General features: G+C 29.1%; 1 protein-coding gene across 2 annotated transcripts in view; it reads left to right on the plus strand.

Moving 5' to 3' along the window:
• LOC118202889 (peroxynitrite isomerase THAP4-like) overlaps positions 1–4,372 on the plus strand; it is a 45,205-nt gene extending 40,833 nt beyond the window's left edge. Inside the window, exons 5-6 of one of the 2 annotated variants that reach the window (XM_035375107.2) lie at positions 455–590; positions 1,187–4,372. In XM_035375107.2, the coding sequence (XP_035230998.1) occupies positions 455–577 (123 nt within the window). In that variant the 3' untranslated portion in view covers positions 578–590; positions 1,187–4,372. Of the gene's footprint in view, positions 1–454 lie in introns of both variants that reach the window. The other variant, XM_035375105.2, reaches the window with a different exon arrangement.
• Positions 4,373–17,580: the final 13,208 nt, after the last annotated feature.

The following is a 17,580-nucleotide window of genomic DNA, read 5'->3' on the forward strand; positions in this document are numbered from 1 at the left end:
AAAAAGGCTAAGTAAATGTAATTGTAGTGACTGTAAGCAAACATGATTGTAAAGTAATTATAGATCCATGCAACCATAAATGTAATTTCTCTGTTAGGCATTGATGGAGAAAGAAAAGACAACTTCCAGAGAAAATGTTATTTTATTTAAAATATTATAAATGTTCATTTCAGTATCACTTACAAATGTGAAGTGAACAAAACAAAAAGAAAAGTGATACAGTTTTTGAATCGAATTTAGTGGAAGTGAAACCATAGCACCATATGCTTTAAAAAAAAACCTTTTGGAGGGAACAAGAGTAAGGTGGTACACAGAACATTCTAATCTATAAAAAAAGTGGTCCCCATTTGGAAAAAGTTTGAGAAATGCTGTTCTAGTGCATTCAGAGGAGCTTATATTTATATTAAATATGTTCTTTACAGAAGGTTTTAAATATATATGTTTCTTTACATAGCTTGTCAGGAAATTATCACTGGAAAATGAAGAATTACATTCAACTGTGTTAATGGAAACTGTAAGTCAACCTCTTCAGAAGCACTTAGAATGCAGATACAGAAGGAAATCTTCAAGCAATTAAATTTACTAAAAAAGTAATGTATCTGGATGTTTATATAGTGTGGTTTGTTTAGCTATATTTTATTTGATTGAATATGAAGAACTAGAAACAAAATCTTTATTTGTCTATAAGGAATTTATGGATATTTTTGTAGATTTCTTTTATCATATTGTTTTCTGTGCTTGAATCATATAAAACAATCTCTTAAATGAAACCTTTTTTAATTTTGTATGTCATTTAACTTTCTATAATCAATCTAATTTATTTTGTATAAATGAATACAATTAATTCCATTGAGATATACAAAAGACAAATACAATGGAACTTCAGGAAAGGAAGAATAGAAGAAATTTAATATAAATTTGTGTTTATTTAGTACAATTTTATCAGCAATTTATTTAAAATAATAACATTATTCAACAGAGCTTGTTTAGTTTATACATTTATTATTATTGTATTTAATATAATTATGCAAGCAAATTATTTAAAATAAAATTTATAAACTTGCCAAAAAATTCTATTTGTTTATTAAACGTATAAAAGTCTATTTATTATTTTATTTAATAGAATTTTGATGGCAATATATGAAAAAATATTACATAAGCATACTGAAAAATTCATTTTTTATAGACTCTTTCTGGTGGTCCCCATTTCAGCAATGGCTGCCAATAATGCCTCAAACATCTACTGTAGCTTCCCTTTTCATTTATTGTAAATTGAAACTAGTGAGGATAATGAATATTTTACAATGAAAAACCACTATATTGACACATTTATGAAAAAATTTGTGAAAAATCAATTACATCATTAATCGTTTGTTTCTTTCATGTGTGCATTCTGTTTCTTTCTCGCCAATGCAAAAACACACCAAATTCACTTTTTCGACAAGGTTTAGCAACAAGTACCCAAATGTGTTTAATTGAATATGTAGATATATTTAATAAAGTGAAATAATTATAGTATACACAACTGCAGTAATTATATTGATATAAAAAGGGGCTGAAATGTAATAGAAAATAAAGAAAGCCAAATTTTAGAAAGAATTTATTTGGGGGGGGGGAGAATTCTGAAAATTTTCAGATTTTGTATATAAAGAGGCATTTTTGAACATTTTGTGTGTTACCTTTATTTATTAAATATCATGTTATTCACACTTAAACCATAAAATTCAATTCAAGAGCAATATCACAAAATAATTTTAAAACAGCATATCTTTAGAATTTCCGATACACAGTCTCGTGTGCTGGAGATAATTTTTTTTTTCTGTACAATGTTGCCATTGCTTCATTATTTAATTTCTTTAACTATAATACAGGGCGATAATATTTGGGTGGCAGCAATCTGAAAAATTAAACAGCAAAACAAGATTAATAGCCCTTTTGGTCTAAAAATGATATATGTAACAGCTTTAAATTGCATCATTTTGATGTAGATTTAAGTGACATAGCTATGCAAAAGTGATAGAATTAATAAACTATTGCCTTAATTTGCTAGTATTAAATATTCTTGTTTAGCAACATGAATATTGAATGTAAACATTAATGAAAGCAGTGCAACAAGATTTTAAGTGTGTCATCTTACAATTCCTTGATTTATATTAAAATTTCAAAACTTTGATAAAAATTGTTTGTGGCATGTTAAAGTACTTTTCTCGTTTTATTCCAAGTAAAAATATTGGCTACAGTTCTATAATTAACTGCAATTTTTTGTAAAGTACGTTTTTAAATATCTAGGACAGTAAGAGTATAATTGCTTGTGAGAATAATAAAATGACTCAGAAAACTGCAGAAATAAAATTTAAGGCCATTAAAAATAAATAATCTATATATTATAAGAAAGTAAGTTAATAGACCATCGTGTCTTTGTATAAACATTTGTTCACATTTAAAGTTTTACAAAAAAAAACTTGGACCGTGTTATTTGATTATAATACCAAATTTGGGCTAATCAAGATTGAAATGCAAAGAAAATTTCAGTACCATTAGAACAAAATTTGATTTGTACTAAAATATTTTGAAAAATAAAGGTAAAGAAATCCAGTTTTCTAAGAAATTTTATTATTAGTTTTTATTACATTTGATTTTGGAGAATATTTAAGACGAGAACTTTTAATATGGGAAGTTAATCTTAGTTGTTGTACCATGTATAAGTGTTGCAAAATTGTTGATTGTTACTTGATTTATTGTTGATTATTTTTGATTATCGCAAAACTGTTGATTAAAATGCAGGTGTGATTGTTCTCCGGACATTGTTGGAATTCCGGATTTTGTTACTTTCTCAATTCAAGAATTTCTGCATTTATAAAATGTAGATTCATTATTTTTTTTTAAATTTAATTTTAGAACAAATATATAATAAAAATTTAATCTTTTTGGTTATGTAAATTTCAGTGAGAGGTAAATTTCTTGCAAACTGACTTTGCTCGGATAAAAAATATATCTTATACAGGAAGGTTATTTTTGCTATTTGTGCTATACAGGGGGAAAAAAAAAAAAAAAACCCTCATATTGCGAAGTTTTGGCTGAAGTATTCAGGCTAAGGAGATGGAAAATATAAATATTCAGTAATAGCTAAACTGATTAAATCTGTTTTAACCTGCCTTTGTTAAAAGTTCATTTATATGAATGTATTATGACAGAATATAGAACACCCTTGAATACTGACATTTCAGATGCTTTTCAGACTGTGAAATATTACTTATTCTTATTGTATAAATATACATGTGTAGCTTTTTAGGGTTCAAAATCACTCTGGAGATCTAATTTGTAAAGGAATTATTTATTAGGAATAATTTATTGAATAACTGTACGACTTGTCAAAATTCTTTCTTGCTGTTTCTTATCTGGAACACCTGTTAATATGTGTACTTCAGGTTTTAGTTTAATACTTAAAAAGTTAAGTGAAAAGTCTACTTGAAAATGTCTTGCTAAATTTTCAGTTGTATATTTATATATGTATGAAGTATAAAAGTTAGGTGTGTATCCAACTCATCAGCAAAGAGACATGAACTCCACCAAGTTTTCTTCTTGCTGATGAGTTGGATACACACCTAACTTTTATACTTCATTTAAATTTAGCAGCTGTTCGTGCTAATTTTTACTTTTAGTACAATCATACTAGCTTCTTGCCCCATTGACTGCTTCTTTTATATATATATATATGTATATATATTGTAAAATAAAACATTTAAATCCATCCCATACTCAACACAGAACAAGCCTTTAGAAATCAAGAAATACAGTGAATAATTACATGAAAAGGTGAGAAACAGTGTATTCCAAAAATGAAAATTGTAAAAGAAGAAAGGTATTTACATCCTTCTCCACGCATTTGTCAAGGGATTGATATAATGAAAGAAGAAAATGAATATATATATATAAATAAACATAGCAGTTTTCAAAAATGTTTTAAAAAATGCAAGCTAAACTTCACAATTATTCTTACAAATGTTAAGATTAAAATGATAGGCAGCTATGTGAAATGATGTACTGAAATGTAAATTTAAAAAATATCATTTTTGCTTTGCTGATGAAATTGTTCAGAAATGTGTGTATATTCATGTATGTATTTCACATTAATATTGTGAATTATTGAAAAATTATGTCAGATTTGTACTGCATGGTAATTATCAGGATATTTGAAACAAGATCACAGTCACCCCTGCATTTGTTGAATTTTCATTCATTCATAGTTGTTTATTATATTCTTTTATCTATCTATATTTTATGAGATTTTTTTTTGTAATAAATGATTTGAGAACAATGTTTTTTCTTTTTTTATGAATATTTGATTAATAAATAAAAGAATATTTTGTTAGTTCTGTGTTGATTTTTTAAAAATATCTGTATAGTTATAGAATGTTATTCAAACGTTGCTAAAGTTTTCAAATAAATCAATCAAGTTCAAATGTTTTCAAATAAATCAATCAAGTTTAAATGTTTTCAAATAAATCAATCAAGTGAAGTTTTCAAATAAATCAATCAAGTGAAGTTTTCAAATAAATCAATCTAGTAAATGTTTTCAAACAAATCAATCAAGTGAAGATTTAGAATTTCTGTTGGAACTATTTACATTAATTCCTTTAGCCATGTCCGGTTTAAAGAATTTTGGGGCTCCCACAAGTTTGAAGATGGGGGCATCCTAACAGATTCCCTTTTAAAATTATACTCTCTGTGGCATGTCAGATTGTTTCATAATTTTTTTATCAGTAATCCTATTATTTTGATTTGGTGAATGAAAATTTTAAAAAATTTTAAGCACAAAAATATTGTTTTGGTGAGAGGTTCAGCGTATTTTTATTCATATTTACGCATGATTAAACTAGCCCTGCATTTTACTTTGCTGATATGGCATACCAGTAAAGCTGCAGAACGCCAGTAATTTGTTTTTGATTCTGTTCTTGGTGAGTGAATACGTTGAATATTTAGTATTTCATAGTTTTCCTTGCTTAACTAGGTTTCTTTACAGATCTTCTGCCGTACCTTCCTTTATTCTTCAAAATCTTTATAATATAATTTATAAAGGTTTTGAGGCCTTCTGAAAATCACAATGCAGACCAGGAATAAGGCTATCAAACTGAACATTAAAAAAAAAAAAAAAAAATACTGCTTTAAATTTTACATGTTAAATACGATTTAAATGCTAAATTATGCACTTTTGGGTAATGTAATAAAGCTAAGTTGTAGTTAAGTTACATTCTGTGTATTAATAAATTAAAGTAATGGGAAATATGCTTCATATTACAATATTCTTTCTCTGTCTCTTGTACATCTTAAAATAAGTAAATAATGTATATCTTTGAAAAAGGAAAAACTATAGTATAAACTGTTTTAAGAAATTATAGAAATAAAACATTCTTTTTTGAAATTGAGCAAGAAAAAAAGTAAAATGGTTGAAGTAGCATTAATGAAAATATAGAGAATATTTTCAAAATATTCAATAATATAATATATGAAAGAACTGTAAATAAAACAAAAATATTAAATTTAGAAATTCTTTTTATAAGCATGCTAGCAGTTTGTCACAGTTATTTTACTCTAAGTTTATGGACCTTTTTGTATACCTATATTTAGGCACATCCGTCAAATTGATGGGTCAGGCAAACCATGTGTTTTCTTTAAAAAATTATAAATTTAATTTAAAAACACAGTCTCAACCCTAGAACTGCTGATAACTATTGGCTTGACAAATTTGTCGTTCTTTTTGTCAGCGTGAAAACAGTGACTGTAGTTTATTGTTAACAGCCAGAGCAATCTTTGTTTATAATAACTACTCTCTCTAGCAGTTCAATATCTCTTCTTGAATTACTCATAATGACTAAAAAAAGGTATTTCATCGGAATAAAGACTAAAGTAAAACTAGTATACTTTCTTCTAATTTTATAATTAAGTTGCACTTGCTCATAATAATGTAATGCTTTCTTGATCATCTCCACTCGCACTAACTGAAACTTTTGACGCATTGACAGGAACTCAACGACTGCAGATCGCTCACCTAATGCTGCAGCCTAATGCTTTATGTTCACACTTTAGGCATGTATAATAATCACACATGATACATGACATGATGTGCTGTTTGTTAATATTAGGTTTGAAGTTATCGAAAGATATTTCTGTTGAATTATGATTTTTATTCAGTGTCTACATTCTAACTACTATTACATTTGTCACCAGAAATAATTTCGTAGAAAAACCAGTTTATTGTGATTAACTATGAAAGTAGCTTACCCATCAAAATGAAAGGTATCCGTAAAAAAAGATATATATCATACAGAACTGTGAAATTAAAGGGGATTATGTGTTTGCCTCATTACATTGATAATTCTAAACATGAATTAGAAAATTGTAAAAATAGTGGCTTTTGTAATTTGCTTATGAAGTCCAAAATCTGTTAAAATGACCAGTTCCTATAAATCTAGTGTTAAATAAATTTTTAAGTGACTAATTAAAAGAGAAAAATGCATATGCAAACTTCTCTGGAGGGGTTTTTCTACACATAGATTGGTTTTCTATATTTTAATATCTATTTACTCATTATTTGTGAAAATTATGCATAGAATAAATGTTCTAAGTTTATATATATAGATGTTAATGCCACTGTATGTAAGAACCATAAAATGCAATTCCTTTGTGCCACCAAATTGGCTATATTTGTATTACTTAATATGGAAACCTTGAATTGCTATGGAAATGAAGTTTTGGAACTTTAAATTGTTCATTCATCTTGCTGCATCCTTGGAAGCAGAATTTGAAAAATAAAAGTGTTAAATTGTTTTTGTATTTATAATTATATAACAGTTTACTATGAAACCACATGAACAATAAGTATTCAGTAGCCTAAAATTAGCACATGAGAATATAAAGGAAATATGAAGCAAGAATACTGCTTTTTTAACAAATATGTTGTAAGAGGGCTAACCACGAGTCCAGATGATTTTTGACTAATCGAAATGTGAATTATCTACAAAGATAGCTAGCAATTAATGTAGCCCCCCTCAAGAAAAAAATTCAAAACTTAAGTATTATCCTGAATGTTTTTAAAGACAGTAAGTGAATAATATATCAAAGTACAGAAAGTAATGTGGACACCTTCCTTCAAAAAATAATAATAATAATAATACTGCTATTGTAGTATTGATCAAATGATGTTTGTCAACTTGTTTGGGCAAGAAGGCTGAGCAAACCAAGACATAGGTCTGTTTTGTTTTTCTATCCGTGTACCTACTTAGTTTTCTATTTTGATTCATCAGTTCCCTTTCCAAAATAGCCCACCAGTGGCCAAGTGGTAAAGTCGCTGAACACTGGTAGTTTGGTCCGAGGTTCGAATCCTTTAAACGAGCTGACTGCATGGGTGTTTTCGTGGTTTTTCCCATGTGTAACGTGTATATGAGCCAATTTCCCTTAGAAAGTCCTCCATGAAGGCACCCCTTCCCATAGGCAGATAGCCCTTGAGGCTATGCCATAATTAAATTACCTAACCTAACCTTTCCAAAATCATTTTATTTATTATTTTCTAAATGACTCGCTAATCTTTTTAACTTGTTTATAGAATTTGCAGTGAAGAGGAAAAAGTTTAGGAATAAGTGTAAGACTTTCAAACCCACTGTTACACTGCTGGCCATCCAAAATGCAACACAAAGAAAAGCGAGATATATCATAACTAAATTTATTTCTGAGATTACACATAGTGTCTAATTTGAAATACAGTATTCTTTAAGGTGAAGAAGATGAGAAAATCAGGAAGGTTGCCTCCATCCTTGTCAGTAATCGCTGCTAGATGTCGTAGCATTGAGTGAAAGAAGCTTTGGATGTATTGTTGGCAGCCCATGGTACCTCCACACTTAGCCAAAGTTCATCCAGTGCGGCTTGCTGGGATAGGCGTTCTTCAGTAACTGACCAGATATTTCCGATGGGCGATAGATCTGAAGAACGGGTAGGTTACAGTAACAATGCAATATGGTGGGCTGAGAAGAAAGTTTGAACAATGCGTGCAACGCATTGTGCTGTTGAAATATGGCCGCAACCAAGGCCTGGAGGTATGGAAGGTGAACAAGCTGCTAAACTTCAGAGATACAACATTGGTTGATAAGTGTATCGATAATGCATATTAAAATATGCGGTAGTGGAATCCAATACAGCTCCACACCATCATCCACAACATCAGGTGCAGGACCAGTATACTATGCAATACAAAGCAGCCTGTTTCCAAATTCTAATCCAGTCATCATGGTACTGCAGGCGAAACTGTGATTTGTCTGAAAACACAATGTACCATCCACCGAGTCCATATTGATTGTTGCTTGGCTACGTCAGGACGTGATGACCGATTTCCTGAAAGGATCTCTATATGCAACGATTCTGCCTCGGTCGAACAAAGAAACGTGCTCGTGTTTTTCTACGATCCATTCTAAACCTGCACACACAAAAATCTCATGAGACAACAAGTCATGTTATTCAGAACATCAGTCTTTCCCCCCTCTATATACGGAAAAAGGAACGCTGCAATTGCCCATGCTGGGCTAGCGCACTGAAATCGTAATCATTTGTATATTTATTCATGGTATGCACATGATGCAAATTTCATGCTGTTTGGATGCTTCCTTCATAGTGTGTCATTTGGATCAATCAAAAACTCATAAGTGCTTTACAAAATATAAAATAGATTAAAATAAATTCCAAATTTGGGCTTCCAGATGCTCATATTCAGGTGGAGACGTATGTTATTCAAAATTGGATCGGTCTATGTCCCGTTGTTTTATCACAATGTGAGAATCGCAATGCAGTAATGAAGAATCTGCATACAATTATTCAGATTCTTAATTATTTAATTTCTTTAAATATAATACAGAGCGATAATATTTGGTCGCAACAATTTGAAAAGTGAAATGCCACAAAATGCCAAAACGAAATTAATAGTCGTTCTGGGTAAAAAAAAAAAAAAATTCATGCGAATCCCACATGATTTCCTTGTACGCCTATTAAATTATACACATTGTTTTCCTGCATTTCATTTAAACTTATTGCCCTGAATTATTTAACTTAATTAATCGATCGCTCCAGTCAAGTTAAAATGACATAAAAAATTGCAATATTTAATTTTGAAATTAAATATCTGGTTTAATTTTTATGGTACGGGTGTCAAACTTCTTGTATTTTTGTTTTTTCATAACGAGTATAAAACTTTAAGAAATATAAATTTAGAAACCGGAGATCGCATTAAAAGAAATATGGTTATTTGTGCAAAATTTATCTTTTTAAAAAAATTTGACATTTGAATGTTTTCGTCATTTAAAACGCTTCTGCAATTGGAAGTATACATTACGACGAACGATTGCAAAAATATAGGCCGTATAAGAGGTAATATGTATATACGTTTGCCATTGCCGATTGCAACAACTACATGTTATAGAAGACCCATATACAAAATTTCGATGTTCCACGGCTAAAAGTTTTTGAATTATGCGAACACCTACTTACATACATACAGATGTCACGAAAAAATCCCTTTTGAATCCACTTTAAATCCGTTTTGGAAAAAAGAATCCTATATTCTGTCCGTACATTCAGATGTCGTGCAAAATAATCGTCGTAATGGAAACGAAATGAATATTTCAATTGAAATGATACCCGAAATTTTTCTCGATTTTAATACTTCCTTTACATTATGGAAAGAAATAACAAGCAAAATTCTTATATTATTTTAAAAATACGGAATTAAAGTTTTACTTTAGAAATAAGCGTAAAGTTTCAATTTAATGTCATTTTGATATTTTTTGTACTTATTTATTTGTGTATCAATAGGGTCGAGAAATTAGGGACCGCCCCAGGCGATAAAAATTCCAGCTACGCTACTGCGTTGATACATACAGTGTCTCACAAAAGTGATGGGACACTTGTGCTTTACAAAAGGAAACTGTAATAAAATAAATTAAAAGAACATGTAAACATTTTTTGTGGGTGTGTTTCATACTTAAATTTAGTAACAATTATTACCTAACATACATTTTCTCATAATATTAAAATATTAATTTTAAAAAAATACAATTGTTTAGAACGGAGCAAAAAATGGCTCACATAAGTGATGGGACACCATTAGATGCTACTACGTACTACAATAAAAATACATTTTGGGGTTTTTATTTTTACTCAAAAGCAATTTGCAATAATTTATAAAATCGTCTGCAGTATTTCGCTCCAGTTTGTTTTGGAATTTTTGTGTTTTTTAGCTCTGTGCAGCCATGAATGCTAAACGAAAAGAAACCTTGCCTGAAATTCGAAAATTAGTTATTAATCTGCATATTAAACGTGGAAAATCTATTAGAGAAACTGATGAAACAGTTAACTTGAGTCATTCAACAGTTTTCAATATCATTTAGTAACTTATAAGAGTATTTACATATTACTACAACCACCTTAGTTGAAATCGTTAAATGTTCAAACTAAACCAATGTCTGGCAACCATGCATTTTTCGGCAATTTGACAAGCAACGTCGTCATTTTTTTTTTTTTTTTTGTGTGTGCTTTTTTGTTATAATCTAAGTTAACCTTTTTTACGAACAAATTGTGATATTTTTTTGTCTTAAAGTCAATTTTAAAATATGCGCTAGTGGAATTTACCAGCAATGGAAGTAACTACAGTAAACTTTCTGCAGGAATTTACCGCAAAATAGCTAAAGGGAAAAATTCCTTTGAATTCTAACAGTGATCGTCCTGAAGTTTCCACCAGAAAAGCAGTTTGTAAGTATGTTTATTGATTAATTTTCGGCATACATACTTGATTAAATATAAAATAAATATTACAATAGATGCCGCTTAATGTGACGGCTATTTTGATAACATTAACCGATGAGAAATATTCTTCCACGTAGGAATTGAATTTATAATTACAACCATATAAATGGATACTTCGTGACATTTTAATTAGGTAAAGATTTTTTATAAACTGTTCAAAATTCCGCTAATGCAAAAGGTTATTTTTATTAAAGGTCCTTAATGTATCTGGAAGTTGTTTGATCGATGCTGTACTCTTATTCTTAATGTACAAGCATGATAACGTACAATTGTAAATTTCGTGAAAAAAAAAAAGTTTTATTTTGTCGTAAATGGTTTTACAGAATGGTGGGTTTTTTTTAATAGAGGAATGAAAAAATATGTAGAAATTTTGTTGTTACAAAATCGATTCGGGGTGAGTAGACTTTAAGGTACCCCTTGTATTATGACGAAGTTGTTGTTTCATTTATGGTAGCCTGAGTAGTTGAATTTTATGGAAACCCTACTGTGACGTAATCGGGTGCATGATTCTGGGAAATTTTGAATCATGGGATGTTTTGTAAGCGTTTTTGTGCGTTAAAACCGTTTAGATGGATTTGAATGGGTTTGTAGGAAGAAAGGCTCAGATGGTCACTATGTGAAGCGTTCGATCAGAAAGAGTACCTGGTTTGAAAAAAGTCATTTGTGTATGAGTGGTATTTTTATTCTTACGTGGCTCTGGGTGTACGAAGCAAACTCGAAAATCATGGTAAGTGAATATTTGCTTTTGGCAGTGCTTAAATGTATAACATGTTTTCCTTTTTTATGTTATTTTATTTTTGGTTTAAAATGTATTTTATTGAGATTAAGTATTTTTTTGTACTGCCAAAAATAGCCGAGGGGTACCCTAAACCATACTTTTACCTCGATTCTATCTTGCATCTGTGGATCGCCCTCAAAATCGTTAAGTTTTTTGAAAATCTACATTAAACTGACTTTCTTTTTTAGTATGTTTGTTTTGTTGTAAATGCCTGACTGGTACTTTTCCGTTATGCCGGCGCAAGCGATAAAGTCGCCAATAATGGTACAACCGATTCCAAACGGAATATTCTCGCTGGTAACCTTTTACGCCTCATTTTAGAAACAAGTCGCAGCTTTTTCTTATCAGATTGATTGTTTCTTTCAATACTGGCATATAATTACATAGGATTTTTATCAGATAGTACAGTTTTATGTCTAAGGCCATTTTCGGTAATTAAGTCAATTAGGATGCAATCACAGCGCTTACCCGAAGCCGAAAATATAGAAAAGGTAAAGTCAAGGCTTAAATTCATTCATTCTAATGAGAATGCATTAGCGAAGTAAAGCACTGCAGTTTTACATAATTTCTGAGTAAGCTACTCGTACGAATTGAAATATTTGTTGCATTTAAACTTGTGTTCCAAATTAAGATTTAACTTGAAATTAATGTAGATAATTACTGAGAACATTAGATTTTTGTAGTTTACATGAGATGAGACAGTACCTCCTATAAACGAAGCCACGGCACGCCGCACACTACGTCACTAAAGTCGTCCTTATGTACAGAAAGCATGGTTGCCACATGAAACCACTTATCGCTGTTATTCCTTTAAGAGGAGAGAAAATGAAAAGTAGTTTTTATTTCCTTGCATAAGGCTTACTATATCGTTTGGTTTTAAATATATATATATGTGTGTGTGCAAATATATATATTCCGATTTGATTTCATCGACTGCATTTTCTAATTTCAAATACCTAACCTTACTTTCCTTATATATTTTTATGCTTAAAATAATAACAGTATAGTAAAGAAATTAATTCAACATACTTCAGATTAGTAGTAATAAATATATACTGAATATCTGGCTGATGCTGGTTTGCTTTCTGAAGAATATATATTTTATTAAATATTTTCTTCCTTAACAAAGAGGATAATGCATAATTAAGCAAGTTTACAGTTGATTAACACTAAAAATCCTTAAATTAATTTTAATCAATTTTTAACGGCATTTTCTGTTTCTCGTAAATACAAATTTACACATTAATTGTTTAGTCATTTTCCGCTTTTTTTTTTCACTTCAGTGTGGGACTGAATTTCTTAACAGATGAGAAACCTGGAGAATGATTTGAAAAATACTATTTTTTAGCATCTATCAATATTTATTCATTGGTAGTTTTAAAATATGGTAGCAAAACATTTCATATATTTAGGCATTTTAAATTAGATCATTATTTGAGAATACATAACTGCATCTTCCCCAATAATAAAAAAAAGAAAAATTGTAAAAATTCAACAAACTTGACACTTGCTAGGAATTCAAAATTCTTATGTTTCATTCTTATTGTTAAATGTTTGTAACATCCCTTTTGTCTAATTATGTGCATATATTTTTTTTTTTTTTGGTAACTTGTAAATTTTTGTTCCTGAAAGCATTTCATTGTAACTTATTTGAGAATTCTTTAGCAAATGATAAATATGAAGTTTATATATGTACTTACTGGAATTTTTATCAGGGTAATCAGTAGGAACTTTTAAAACATCTAAATAGATCAAATGTCCTCAATTCTTAGAATTGAAAGAATAACAAGTTTTATGTATTTTCCTATTATAAATGAAAATAAATATAGCCTGATTGTTAAGATGTAAAGTAAGATTTAAAATTTTCAAAATAATTCAGATTTTTATTAAAGGAAAGCAACACAATTAGGATTCAAAACATATAAAAAGGATTTTATTTATTTATTTTTTTGGCCTGAATTTTTTGTACTAGTAAATTTATAACTGGAAGTAACAGGAAATGGCATTGCATACTACAGTGGGAAAAAGGGTGGGATGACTATTTATTTATGTAACTTGATGCTACTTATTTTTTATTACAGTTAAGTCTATATCAAAATAGTTTAGTATAACTGCATGAAGCCTTACAGCTGGGAAAGATTAAAAATATTTTTTTACTCAATTTATTTTTGATAAGTTTTCCCCTGTATATGTACAACCACATCATTAGAAATTTTAATTCCAAAGTATTTCATTTTAGTTTTGACAGAATCTAGCATGTATTACAATGAAATATTGTATAAGAATACAGTGAATTTCCTCCATAAAAATGCATGAATATCTATAAAAATAACTCATATGAAATTGTAGGTAAAAACAAATTATATTTATTTTCTTCTTACAGTGTAAAATTAATGTAATAAACATGTCTGCTTCAATTAAAATATTAAAAAATTGCAAGATACTGATTTCAAAATCTAAACAATAATAATATTAATTGGCAAAGTATTTTATCTTCAAAAATCAATATTTCTCTAGTTTACAATAAATACACCTATTTTGCACAAAATGATATTATATAAGAGACTTAACAACTTTAGCACTTTACTGTCATAATTAGTTAACTATTACAAATGCTTTTTGTGTGTGTGTGTGTGTGTGTGTGCGCATGCATTTTGAAAGAGTTGGTAAAGATTTCACAACACAAATAGAAAAAGCACTATTTTTTTATTTAACATACTATCCACATTCTGCAAAAAATATTCATTTAAATAAAATGAATTACAAGTTAAGTCTGAAGATAATAAGAAACAATAGATTAGTGTCACTATCTTATTTTATAAAGTTTACTAACTTATAAACATAGTATATGTCATTTCTGCTGTATGCATAAATTATTTTTTTAATGTTTTCAATTTCCGTTGCTTATTTAAATTGTTACTTAAAAGATTATCATTCAACTTTTTGCAGTAATTATTTAGAAAAATATTCGTTGATGCTTGTATGATGTTTTTCAAAATAATTTGAGGGTCATGAAGTTTAGGACAGTCATTCAACTCTAAAAAAAAAATTTTCATGAAGTAAATTTAGAGTAATTTTACACACTGTAACTCATGGATTTGCCGAAAATAAAAATTTTTGCTCATATTCATCTGAAATAAGTTTCTTAACAACAATAAAATTGTATATAACAGCATGTAAAATATCAGGATGAGGATACATAAGACCTCTATCAAAAACCTTAATCCATGAATGAATATTTTCATCGTTTTCTAAAGCTAACTCCTTATCAATGGTAATATTGGATTTACATACATCACATTTTAACTTTTTTAGCATACTATAACAGCAATATCCAGCTATATGTCAAAATAGGTACATCCAATTTTATGTCGTGTATATCACTATCTTCAACTGTTATTTCATCTATGAATGTTTGTACATCAGTGTCATCAAAAGTTTGTTCTTCGGTGTCTTTAAAATCAGATACATGAAGAGGAATATTTCCAAATTTTGAAGAATTTATTAGGGTTGGTAATGTACTCTGAAGTCTTAATTTACCCTCTATTTCATAAACCTGTCTGATAGAAATATTATGGTGAGCTCCAGCCAGTTGCCTGTACTTACCAAATCTAGCCTCTAACATATCTGTTTGTATTTTTCCAAGTAAAAGGTATTTAAAACCCAACTCATTTATACAATACCTTGATATCTCAATTAAAGCATACGTTGTATGGTATACTGCAAAGTGAGTTTCTTTGGTTAGGCAACCAGAGGTTAAATTCAAATTTTTCCAACTATCTAGCCAATTCAAAAAGTTATTCATAAAAACATATTTTTCATCATTTTCTGCCACAGTGAAAGGTGTTTCAAATACATTATTTTTATGAACCCCTTTAAAAATAGATTTCACATTTACAATTGACCACCATGTGTTTATTATTTTAATAAAGTTTCCAGTTTCTTGGGAATTTATTATTTTTTTCTGCTGCCCAAAAGAAAATAATGCTTCAACAACATTATCATTAAAAATCTGCAATGCAAGCTTTACACTTTGTTTTTCTAAGTTAGTTGGATATAGAGCTTTTATTGTCAGACCATAAGCATACTTTAATAACTTACCAGTTTCAGATTCATGTAATTTTTTAATACAAGAAAAAGATGCAGTTTCAATATGTGAAGCATCATCAAAACTTGGGAAAAACATACTCTGATTATTATTTTTTTGATTTATCCAGTTATTTCTAATGCATTTTAAAATATGCACTGTACCAATAATAAAAAACATTGGCCTAGATTTGTCAACAGGGTTTTGATAAACAATACTAACTTTAGGTGGTTCTAGAGACATAGCCTTTTTATTAATCGAATTATTGTCAGTGACAATAGCAATAATTTTAAACCCAATATTTTCTAATCCCACAACAATTTTTTTTAATATAAATATACAAATTATCCACACTAAGTGTTTTCACCGGCAAAATATGTACAACATCCTTATAAACAGATAATAGGCTGTGAATCATGAAAACATATGCACTAGACGCAGCATTTTTGCAATTATATGCCATTCCACACAAATTACCACCTTTATAATCAAATGCTTGATTTAGATGAATTTCATCAATCATTAAAATAACAAGCAGATCTTTTTCTGATAGCTCTTGAAATTTAAATTTTATGTAGCTTAGGAACTTTTGGTTGTATTGTTCATTTATTGGATATATATTAAAATCTGAAAAAATTTTCTGAATGGTCCGTGGATGAGGCATAATAATATTTTCTGAATTTCGAATAAAGTTATATGCATGTGGTGAAATTGTGTGAAGTAAAGTGGAAAATATTAGAAAGTCTGCAGAATACCTATATTACTGTTTTTCTGAATTCAAGTTTGATAGTTGCTCAAGGAGAAAATTTATTTCATTGTTTTTATGTGGAATTTTCTCTTTTAAAATTGTCATTAATTCATTTACAATTTGTAAATAATTTTGAATACTGTCTTCAGATGAATAATTTGAGGCAAATAGGTCTAATTTCTCTAAAATACTTAAAATATCTTTAAGGTTGTTAATTTTTGATGGGATTACATATTGCTTCAGTGATTTAATAGGTATATTTCTAATTGCTACAGATATATTCAAATTACAATCAATAAATAATGATTTTAGAATTCTTGGATGATTGTCATTAGAAATATTAAGAATCATAGTATGTATAGGCCTGTGTATACCATTGTCATATCCTCGTTTAAAGCCTATAACTATCCAGTTATCTGGTAAATTCACAGTATTAAAACAAATTTTTAGTTCATCTAAATTATAAAACATTTGTTTTCGTTCACACTCTTCCTTTTCAGCTAAGCTACAGGCTAAGGCTTTTTCGAGTGCATCTTGTTCTCTTTTGACTCTTTTATGCTCTGGTGATTCCCTTGATGAAACACTGGAACTAAGATGACTCGGACCATCAGGAAACAGACTTGGAATCGCACCATTCTTTAAACGAGGATATGACAATGGTATAATGATCTTCTTTCCAGTTTTCTCATCAAAGAATTCAGTTTGCCTCAGAACATCCTCTTGCTTGAAGTGAAGTTCACACACCTTTTAATATGAAAAAGAGCAAATAAATAAACATGCATCAAAAGGTTAAACAATTATAAAATCGTAAGCATTCGCCATCCTTTAAATATATGCACAGTCTAATAAGGGTTTTATTGTATTTTTATTTAATCATGGCAAAGCACTCAAGAGCTATCTGCTTAAGGGAAGGGTTACCGTTGTGGAAAACGTTCATCATTTAATTTCTTTAAAAATAATACAGGGCGATAATGTTTGGATGGTAACAATTTGAAGAGATATAGCCATTTAAAGTGCACAATGCAAAAAAGTGATGCAGCCATTTAGAGTGAATAATGCAAAATCTTAAAACAAAACTATTAACTCTTTTGGGCTAAAAAGAGCCATGGATGCTGTCATAAA

Source organism: Stegodyphus dumicola, chromosome 7 (genome assembly GCF_044657685.1).
Source record: "Stegodyphus dumicola isolate Sdum_Otavi_A_Nest chromosome 7, ASM4465768v1".
NCBI classification, from domain to species: Eukaryota; Metazoa; Arthropoda; class Arachnida; order Araneae; family Eresidae; genus Stegodyphus; species Stegodyphus dumicola.